An 11275-nucleotide genomic window follows, 5' to 3' on the forward strand; every position below is an offset into this window, starting at 1 on the left:
TTGGTCAGGCTTGTTATTTCGGGCACCACTGGCTCGGGTTTCAATAAATGGGGTAGGGTCAAGGGAATTTAGTCTCGGCAGAGACACTAGACAGGCGCACTTGTTTGAACTTGTGATTGAGCCTCTGACGACTTGGTTCCGGAGTGACACCCAAATCAGGGGCTTAAAATGGGACCCAGAATGGGAAGTTCTTATATTGCTCTATGGAGACGATATTCTACTGTATGTGGCTGACCCAGAATACTCGAGTCCCCCGTATTCTACACATCCTGGAGGTGTTCGGGCATACGCCAGGATCCACATTAATTGGAAAAAAATCTATTGCTCTTCCCCTTACGGAGTGGACCCCGCCTAGCGGAAGAGGCTTTCCCGTGAGATGGGAACAGACAGGGGACAGGTACCTGGGCATTTGCGTCACTACGCAACCTGAAAAACATTTCTGGGATTAACCTAGAGCTTATCCGCCATGAATACAAAGGGGCCGTGTCCCACTGGAGAAGGCTCACAATTTCGGAACTAGGCCGAGCAGCCCTTAAAAAATGATATTTCGTCCCAACTTTCTGCATCTGTTGCAGAACACACCATTTAGAATCCCAGACACATTTTTTAGAGACATTGAGGCGCTGATCAGACAGTTGATTTGAGATGTAGGCCCACAGAGGATTGCCCTATTCTTATTGACACTGAAGCTAGAGGACGGAGGGGTGGCCCTCCCAAATCTGAGGTTATACTATTGCGTGGCCCAACTGCAGGTAATTGAATATTGGGTATTTACAATGCAGAAACAACCATCAACATATGCAGACAGGAGGGCAATGGACTCAGGGGGCTACCTCAGCTGGGTGTATGGGGCAGCCAGGTGAAACTCACTGCCAGGCCTGACCGCCCAGGTGGGTAGGATATGGCGGGAAGCGATGAGAGAACTGGGCTGGAGGGGCCGATTGACACTGGAGACCCCGCCTTGGGACCCTGAAATGTGTGGAGGGTCACATGAAGTGGTATGTACTGGGAATATCGAAAGTGGGAGATGCCTGGAAGGTGACAGAGATGATTCTATTCCCCAAACTCCATGCACAATTTGAACTGACAAGGGGATAATATCTCTGCTGCCAACAGATTAAACCTATCCTGTAGGCTAAGGAGACCTCCTCCGAGATATCAAGGAGGAAACATCGCTGGAATGGAGAAGAGCACTGGAGGCCTCCCCTACACAAACATGTTGTATCTCAAATATACTCCTTTCTACTAATGCACAGCCGGCCTTGTCTGGACACCCTCTGAAGCAAATGGGAAAACGATTTGCGGAGATGGGAGGGTGATACCTGGGGGAAGCTTGCAGGTATCCCAGAGAGGAAGCTATATGGGAGCGCTTTCAGCTGGTACAGCTGAAACTACCCCAAAGGCATACTACACAATGATCTGCCTCTACCAGATGGGGCTGGTGGATAATGGCCCCAGTCAAAGGGCATGTGGACAGAAAGGGAGCTTGATCAACACATTGTGGGACTGCTCGAAAATATGGGGCTACTGGAAGAAGGCAAGAGGCAGGATATTTTCTGTTCTGGTCTACCCACTCACTCTCCCCTCACAATTGGTGATGTTGGGTATCTAGGGGGAGCAGACATTGAACAGATACTGTAGAAAGTTGGCTCTCTATATACTATACCAAAGTAAGCTACAGTGTTCACAGAGTCCAGTGGAGCCCCACCGGCTTACAGAGGTAAAAGTAGACGATACCTTACCCTCTATTTGTGGTAGTGTGGGCGAGCCGTATGGTTTTATCAGTGGGTAGAGTTAAGTATTTATTGTACACACTCTGGCAAGAAATGATGTCACACACTCAAAGACTGAACTCAGACAAACTGTTTGTATCAAAAATATTTCTTTGGTGTATTTTATTTACAGAACCAAGCAGGACTTGGTACAGGTAGCTATGATTGTACTTTTCAAGACAGATTGTTAAAGAGGAAGCTGGATGAATAATTACTTTTCTTACAGGTTTGTAAAAATGTGCACATACAGTTGTAATTACTTTTGGATTACTTTTCAGGATCACTTTTTCAGGATTACTTTTTCTACTCAGTGAGATATGCCTAGATATCACACCGGGACATTTCCTGGATAAAAGGTAAGTAAAACAGTTTTTCTCAAAACACAGTTTCTTAGGTTTTCCTACAACTATCAACTCCACACACAGAACTTTTTCCACAGAAAAAAGTATATGCAGTCCTATAAGAGGAAATCAGGTCATTGGTTTAAAGGTGAGTAATACGTCTTGGGAGTTACATTTCAAGGATGCACTCAAAGAGCACCCTCAGTGGCACTAGGGTGGCCAGGTGCAGAGTGCTGAGGCCCAATGTTATCCAATGGGGGATAAGGGGCCTTCGGTTGGTGGCTGATCATGGGCCCTCCACTTGGATGTGGGAGAAAAGCTCTCAGAGGTAAGCTCAGGGCAAATGGGGATCCAAGCTGGCACACAAGGTGCACCTACAGCGGCACAGTGGGCGGCCGGGTGCAGGGTGCTAGATCAACTTCGGGAGCCCTGTTGGGTTCAATGAGGAAGATCCAGTCAGAACAAACACTGCAGGCTCAGGCATGAATATCTTCTGGAGGCAAACCACCAGTTGGAGAGGTAATTTGAGTTGTCAAGGGATTCCGGGACACCATTGGTTGGGCCACCCAAGCCTGTGGGCCGTTGAGTGCAGCGGAGTCTTTTGGTGTCAGGCTTTCCTCCGGTCGGGGGGATTCTCCAGATAGACACTGCAGCATTGTCAGGAGACTTGAGTTAGGTCAGGGATCACCATATCCCAGGTCAGGATTGCCGAGGAGACCTCCTCATGGTGTTGGGCAACTGGAACTTGGGCCGTGGGTGTCGAGTGCAGGGTGGTGCAGACTTGCGGATTTGATTGGTGAGCAAATCCCGTGCTCATGGGAGACAGAGTCTTGGTAGGGAAGGCAGGGCAGGTCCTCCGGGTTCTCGGGGGCTGCTGGCTGCTGGACACACCAGAGTTTTGCTGGAGCAGGTCTAGGTTGGGACAGGTCAGTACGGTTGTGGCCAAATCAGTTGCTGTCCTCCTCTTCTTCTATCAGCAGTGCTCTCCAGTCCTTCTTCTGTTCTTCTTCCTCAGGTACAGGTAAGGTTCAGGATTGCCCCTAAATGCTAAATTTGGGGGTGTTTCAGGTAGGGACAGGTCGGGACTAATGGGTCCCTTCCTTATGGTGGGTACACCCCCTATTATGCCACCCTCCAGTGCGAGGGGGGCATAAGCCTCACTGGTTGGCTGGGTCCCCATCTTCAAGATGGCAGGACTGAGAGTTGTGCTTCACCTCGCGTCCCCCTTCCGAGGAATGGGGTTTACAAAGGTGGGCACACCTCTCCTCCTATCTTGGTTTTCCGGCCGATTCTCCCGCCCAAGTGGTGGTAAGAACCGGTGGGGGCCAGTTTGCTGGGAGCAGCAAATTGCTGGGACAGCTCCCAAAGACGGCTAGCTTTTGAAGCTTCCCCTTCGTGGACCCTGGCAATCCTGGGGGAGAAGGCTTGGCACCTCGACCCAGGATGTGCTTTATTGTAGGACCCCGTGAGTGAGAGGCTTTCGACCCAGGGGTCCGGAAACATGTCTGGTGGTTGCAGCTGGTGAGCAGCCACTCAGCAAGGACACTAGAGTTAGGTCATTTTTCAGGGGTCATCTCTAAGATGCCCTCTGAGTGCATTTGGCATTAAATCCCACACTGGCATAAGTGTGGGTTTAATGTGTTGAGAGGTTTGACACCAAACTTCCCAGCTTTCAGCAAAGCCATTATGGAGCTGTGGAGTTCATAATGACAAACTCCCATACCATATACTCTTTATGGCTTTGCTGCACTTAAAATGTCTAAGAATGAGGGGTACAGGGCTCACGCACCTGTAACCTCACCAGTGGCATAGTGCACCCTGCTAAAGGGGTGCTTACCTATACCATAGGCACACAGGGATGTGTACTATGGCGACTCTTTACTTTGCTTTTGGGGGGGGGGGGGGGGGGGGGGGGGGGGGGGGGGGGGGGGGGTGTGTGTGTGTGTGTGTGTGTGTGTGTGTGTGTGTGTGTGTGTGTGTGTGTGTGTGTGTGTGTGTGTGTGTGTGTGTGTGTGTGTGTGTGTGTGTGTGTGTGTGTGTGTGTGTGTGTGTGTGTGTGTGTGTGTGTGTGTGTGTGTGTGTGTGTGTGTGTGTGTGTGTGTGTGTGTGTGTGTGTGTGTGTGTGTGTGTGTGTGTGTGTGTGTGTGTGTGTGTGTGTGTGTGTGTGTGTGTGTGTGTGTGTGTGTGTGTGTGTGTGTGTGTGTGTGTGTGTGTGTGTGTGTGTGTGTGTGTGTGTGTGTGTGTGTGTGTGTGTGTGTGTGTGTGTGTGTGTGTGTGTGTGTGTGTGTGTGTGTGTGTGTGTGTGTGTGTGTGTGTGTGTGTGTGTGTGTGTGTGTGTGTGTGTGTGTGTGTGTGTGTGTGTGTGTGTGTGTGTGTGTGTGTGTGTGTGTGTGTGTGTGTGTGTGTGTGTGTGTGTGTGTGTGTGTGTGTGTGTGTGTGTGTGTGTGTGTGTGTGTGTGTGTGTGTGTGTGTGTGTGTGTGTGTGTGTGTTCGTGTTCGTGTTCGTGTTCGTGTTCTTTTACAATACATGCCTCTAAGGGTGGCTCAATATGTGCTGCTGCCCTTAGAGGCCCCTCTTGGTCACAGCGCCCTTGGTACCTATGGTACCCTTTACAAGTGTTGTCAATTGGGAGTGCCACAGTACAGGTTTATAGACCCTGGGTACCTGGTTGGCAGGAGCCCAGTGCACACTCAGTCAAAGAGCAATGAGATCAGGTAAAACGTGGGAGGCAAAAAGGGGCACTTTCCTACAGATACCAGCTCCTGTTAGGTAATGGGGCCAGGAGTAATAACGTCCAGTATTTTGGGAAGGCAAAAGTTCCCGCTTCAGGGCAGAAAAGATGGTGTACTACACCAGGGGGTGACCGCATAGATTTTTCACACAACTGATTGGCAGAGAGTTCTATAAAGGTCATCAAGCTTGCTACACTCAGGAAATATATATTTAGAGCTTGGAAACCATATCAGAATTATCAGACAGAGATTTCTGTACTGCAATCCCAGGCCCTTCAGAGTGACCCTGAAGAAGCTCGGTCACCCCTACTCACTATTGTCAATGCTTCCATCACTTAATGCATCTTCCCTGAGGCTCCCAGACAGGCCACATCGTCCCACTTAGGAAAAATCCCACATTAGAACTTGATGCGCTTTCCAGCTCTACTGACCTTCATCTTCAAGATCAAAGAAAAAGCAGCTTTGGCACAATTTTGTGAGGATATCAGTGCCAACCATCTCCTGTATGGTGCATGGCTACTATTCTGGATTCAGAGCATGCTGCAGTACGATGAGAGCTGCTTTACTATTCACAGGAAGCTCACTCATGACCACAGATATAGAAGACCCCTGCCTCCTGATATTGATGGACCACTCTGATTCCATGGCATCATTAATCACTCAAATCCTAAAGTCCTCAATGCATGTTTGTTCACATTGAATCCTTAGCACCTAGTGTATCCCCCAGGGTTCCATCATGTTGCCTATCATATTCAACGTCAGCATCAATACTCTCTAATATGCAGAAGACAAACAATTATATTTGAAAGTCTCCTCTACCCCTCATACACTGCCTGTATCTCATCCAGACCTGGATTTCGAGTACCTCACCTGAAGCTTAGCTCCACCAAATAGAATTGCTGTTATTGGCAAAGAAAAACAACCAACCTCTAGTAAAAACTTGACCTAATGTCATGAACCGATTTTCATTCAGTACTACGTCACTCTGATTCACCTTGAGCACCGACCTTACCCATAAGAAAAAATGTGCAAAAAATATAAAGATGGTCTGCCATCAGATCTTTCTACTAAAGAAAGTGACACCATTCCTCCTAGAAAGTAACTTTAGAACTGCCAATCGAGCCTTCTTACTCTCCTGTCTTGATTGTGTAAATGTCCTACTCAACAGTCGCTCAGATGCCACACTGACTATCCTTAAAAGCATCACACATGCTGAAGTAAACCCTTTCAAGAACCTGAAGAAATATGGCCCCAATATCCCAAAACTGATGGAATTCCTCTGGCTGCCATTGCCAGTCCGCACCAGCTACATCATCTACAAATCCATTTTGACTGTCACCCCTGCCTAACTAACTGACAGGCTTCCGTGGGCGCCTGCTGAAGATGAAGAAGTGCAAAACAAGGCAATGGGTCTTATCCAATTATGCACCCAGGTTCTAGAACTGCATCCTTGTATCTATCGGGGCTGCCCAAAGCCTGCTCTAGTTTAGAAACGAGCAGAAAACACACCTTTTTTTTAATCAAACAATACATTGGATTGCAGTAACAGTCCAATCTCTGTCGTAGAAAGCAGCCCCCCCCCCCTTTTGCACATTGACTGTAACTTTTCCTTTGGCCCTCTGCACGCTCTGCCTTTTAGATAGGTTTGCATTATACAAATACCACATTCATACAGATATTTACTTTCAATCTGTCTTAAAAGAACTTATGAACCTGTGTCTGAAAATGCTCTGACACATGGCAGCATACCAATCTTCATTCAACATATGCATACATAGTGCATTTAGGTTACACAATTTCAATATTTTTTTAATTATTTTCCTAAATGTACTCACTATTTGATTATTAACTGCTTTCTGCTCCTCTTGACTCATATATGTACTTCTGTTTTAAATGAGTACAATTAGAAATGGGGTCTCTAGTTGGTAAAGATTTGCACACTGTACAAGCAGAAAACCTCTATCTCGTCAGGGTAAGTTACACCCTCAGAGAAACCAATGTTCACCCCCTTGGTAGCTTGGCGGGAGCCGTCAATCTTATCTGCAGAGGAAAGGTGTAAATTATTTGTGTACACACACACACACACTCACACACCCTCTCACACACACACACACCACCACAAAAGTATTCCACACCAGTTTTGAAAAATAGCCAATACTTATCTGAATAAAACAAGACCAAGTGACAAAAATCCAACATACACAAGTCAAGTTACGAAGGTTTAAAGATTATGTGAAGTTATAGTGCTTAGAAATGCAATAGCTCCAATTCGGGCTAAGATGACGTGCTTGATAAAGTCGAATCTCCAAGTTCGAAGCTAACCGCGATGCGCGCCCGTCGGCTACAGAGTCATACAGACTCCAGGTAAAGTACCGTAGAAACTATTACAAAACAAACACATTGCATGGTGCCAGGGAGGTAAGGTGTTACTGAGGCTGGTGTGGCGTACATTCCTTACGGCCATGCAGGTCGTTGGGACCTCGGTGCTTAGGAAGTTGCAAGGCACAGGGGAGGTGATACGGCATTGACAGCCAGGCTTCAGTTCCACTGGTGGTGCGGGGTCGTTGAAGTGTCGAGAGTCAAGCCACGTGATGTTGATTTCTCAGTGTCAATGTCACACCACAGGGCCACAGATGCTGCAGTTGAGTCGGAGTCAGACGCCATGGACATCAGTGATGCAGTACTCAAGATTCTCTCTGTTGCGGCTCTTCAGAGGCGCTTCAGCTGTGTCTGGCCTTCATTGCAAGTCATGGTCGTTGCATTGGGTGGGGACCACAGCACCAGTGCAGGTAGCGTCACAGTGTCGAAGAGCGGTGCCAGCTCCATTATCACTCTCAAAGTCGATGTGTTGGTTTCTTCTTGTTTTGCACAGCCAAAACTCACTTCCAAGAGCCCAGAACAGGAGCTGGCACAACTAGGTGAAACAGGGCTCTCACCAAAGGAGGCCATGTGCTGGCAGATGAAGTCTTTGATGGCCCTGAGGCTTCCCACAGGAGGCAAGCTCAACCAAAGCCCTTGGGGAAACTTCAAAAGTAGGATGTAGCAAACAAAGTCCAGTCTTCTTACCTCCAGGACAGAAGCAGCAAGCAGCAGACCAGCACAACAAAGCTAGCAGCAATGTGGCAGTCCCTACTGCCAGCAACACAGCTCTTATTCCTGGCAGAATGTCCTCAATCCAGAATTGTTTTGAGTATGTGGCATCAGAAGTCAAGTACTTAGGCCCATTTCTGCCTTTGAAGTAGTCAAGCTTCAAAGGAAAGTCTTTGTAGTGCACAATACCCTGCCCTTTCTGGCCCTGACTCCAGGCACAATACATGCGGGTAGAGACTGCTTTGTGAAGGGACAGGCACAGCCCTATTCAGGTGCAACTGTCAACTTCTCCTACCTCCCCAGCTCAGGGAGCCCCATCAGCCTGGTGATGGGGCGTCAGGAAATGAAGGACTCTCCTCAACTCCCTTTGTTTCACTGTCTAGAGTGAATGTACGAACAGCCCAACTGTCATCCTTACCCAAGCATACATTCAGAGACAGGCAGAGGCACAGGATGGTTAAAGTAAGAAAATGCCAACTTTCTAAAGTTGCATTTTTAGACCTCTAATTTAATGTGTTTGTAAATTGTGAGTTCCGGGACACCAAACTCCAATACTTTATCAGCTCCCAATTAAAAGATACACTTGTAAGAGGTTTCAAGTCAGTCCCAATTCGAATCTACGGGAGAGATAAGCCTTACGGTAGTCAAAAAGGAATTGAGCAGTGTTTCATTACCAGCACATGTAAAACTCACCAGTAAAAGTCCTACCATTTAAATACACTGCATCCAGCCCATGGGGCTACCCAGGGCCTAACCCAACAGCTGTTTTCTCCACAAGTACCTGTTTCTATTAATTACTGCTAACTATGGTTGTAGCAAGGGATTACCCCTATAGAATAGATGACTAGTTTCTAGTGGATTCCATTGGTAGCATAAGACGTTTTGGATATGGCATAAACAGCTTTTGCCCTATTCAAATGCCACAGAACAATAGTAGCTAATGAAGTGCTATGAAGATCATTCATTTGCATTCCAATTGTATGATGGAATTGAGTATTGCTGTCTAAGTGTGTCTGTACTTTCAGCTGTCATTTCAATTTATTCATTAGAGTTTCCCTTATTTTTGCTCTGGATCCATCAGATATGTTTGTAAATAGATTTTAACTAGGGCCCCTTCTAATGTACAAACATGGTGATATATTACCAGTCACACTACAAATAGTAATAATTCAATTTCCACGATATTACATCCTATATAGTCCTCCTTATAATACTAGCTGTGGCTCATGTACTTCTTGTCCAGAGCATTAAAGCGCACACACTGTGCAAGATGTTACTACACGTCGTAAATACTTGTCCTTAAATGAAAGGTTACCCAGTTTAAATGAGAACTGTGAAATAATTTACTGTATATCGATCCAAGCCTGTGTTTTGTTGTTATGTTATTCTGAAACATGCTTTCAAAATAAACTGCAGTTTCCCAAGTATGACTTCCCGAACAGATCCTTACCTTTGTGGTATTCTATCGGAGAACCACTCACCACCGGGTTTTCGCTCTTATAACCCAAAGAAATTTCTGGAGGAAAAAGTGAAAATCGTTGGTTCCTGCATTATGCATTATTGTCCAAACGTTCACCCTTTCTGCCTTTAACCTCTTCTGAGCATTCCATGGAGGCCTGTGCAAATTAGTGTCAGATGTGTTTGTCAATTAAGTCTCCGGGGTAAACAGAGGCACAGCTTTCTCAAACAGAGAGAAAACTCCGTGTCTCCAAGAGTAGGGGCAATAAAAAGGCACATACTCTGAGCTTTCACTCTCATCCATCCCAACAGAATTTTTTTTTCAAGGCTTTAATTTATGTTAATAATTTGTAACAATGCATGCAATGGATTGATTGTGTTTTTTTGTTGCAACAGGAAATGCATTTCCTTTTTTATGAATTTGTAGGAAGTTATTTACGAAAGCTTGAAAAGGCAGTCATTAACTTCTGAAATTACCTGTTGTAGACGTCTAGTCTACCACAAGTTTATTATCTTCATGAAGATCGAAACCTTGACAGGTGAACAGCAAAGAAGACATGCTCTTTGCCACTTTCCTGTCGTCCACTGGGATTATAGTACTCCTGTTTCACTTGTCACAAATTCCCTGGTACATGCAATTTTCTTTCTTTTCTGAGTTTGCAGGCTTGTGACTGAGCGTAAACTGTCTGTCTGCTCGCGCGCTTTGTTCCGTCTCTCAAGCTTTGATATCACTTTTCTCTCCTTTCAATTTGTTAACGCAGAAAGAAGAGGCTGGTTACCAAAAGTACACCGAAAGAAGACAAAGTCCAGCCGGAAGAAAGCGAAAGCGAGCCCGGGGGCTTCAAGCAGCGGGGTTGAAGTGGCTCAAGATGAAAGGTGCCACCCGGATGCAGAGCAGCAAAGCCTGATGACCGGAAATGACCCACAGGAGGGCGAAGGCGACCCAGGCCTGGAGTCAGAGGTGAGGAGCTGTCCAGGGAATGGGCTGAGCACTGGATGGACAAAAGCAAGTCTTAGCTGAGGACGCTTTGATCTTGTGGACATGGCTCCTTCCCAGACTCCCACTTCATGAGCTTTAAAAGGACAAATCTCCTCAACTTGTCACGAAGGACACGGCCAGCTGGTTACTGAAGAAAACTCCTCTTCGCCCTGACAAGGAACCCTGTAATGGGCACATAGAAAGGCGTGTGAGCGCCTATTTGTTTCTTTGAATGCACATCATGCACACTGATGAAAGCCACACGACACAGAAAGGATGTTTTCTGTTTGTGCAATGGAATTTACCTACATACGTAGCATGTAAACGCACCAACTATGGGATCTTATGGGACTTTTATAGTATTGCTGTAAACCTGTGTAAAATGAAAAAAAAAGCATAAGTTGCACAACTAATTTCTTGCTTAAACATTGTTTCTGTGCCAGTGGTATAAGGCAAGATGATACCCCCTCCCCCTGCAAAATGTGGTTAGGGGGGCCCTGAGGCTACCTACATCTCAGAGATATTCATTGGCTTGATTGTGGTCCCCCTGAAGGGTTGAGGCGCCTCATGAAGGACCAAAGCAGGGGCTGCAGGGGCCTGTGCTACACCATCGTTCTGTATCTCAGTGTGCAGAATGGTCAGTGCTACGGATTCAGTGCCTTGGATTCTTTGCAGCTGCATCAAAGCCTACCCTGGTCTCATGGTCGGTGTTGTATTTTTTTGTTACTGCATCTATATTTAGGATGTCTCTGTGCTGGCCCTACCAGTTGACCTATAGCCCTCCAGCGTTGTCTTCTGCTCCAACACACCATGGAGCTTTACATATATATAACATATATATGCCTAACATTCTGCACTTTAGGAAACTCCTGAAGACGTATTTGTTTCCTGTGTAGTGACTG

At 46.5% G+C, this 11275-nt stretch overlaps 1 protein-coding gene across 1 annotated transcript in view; it reads left to right on the forward strand.

The window, feature by feature from the left end:
- The window catches only part of SMIM31 (small integral membrane protein 31), a 47722-nt gene extending 36772 nt beyond the window's left edge, over window positions 1–10950 (forward strand). The window contains exon 2 of the mRNA XM_078677017.1: window positions 10156–10950. Coding sequence (XP_078533143.1) covers window positions 10156–10415 — 260 coding nt within the window. The 3' untranslated portion in view covers window positions 10416–10950. The remainder of the gene's footprint in view (window positions 1–10155) is intronic.
- The last annotated feature ends 325 nt before the right edge of the window (window positions 10951–11275 follow it).

Source organism: Lissotriton helveticus, chromosome 2_1 (assembly GCF_964261635.1).
Source record: "Lissotriton helveticus chromosome 2_1, aLisHel1.1, whole genome shotgun sequence".
NCBI lineage: Eukaryota > Metazoa > Chordata > Amphibia > Caudata > Salamandridae > Lissotriton > Lissotriton helveticus.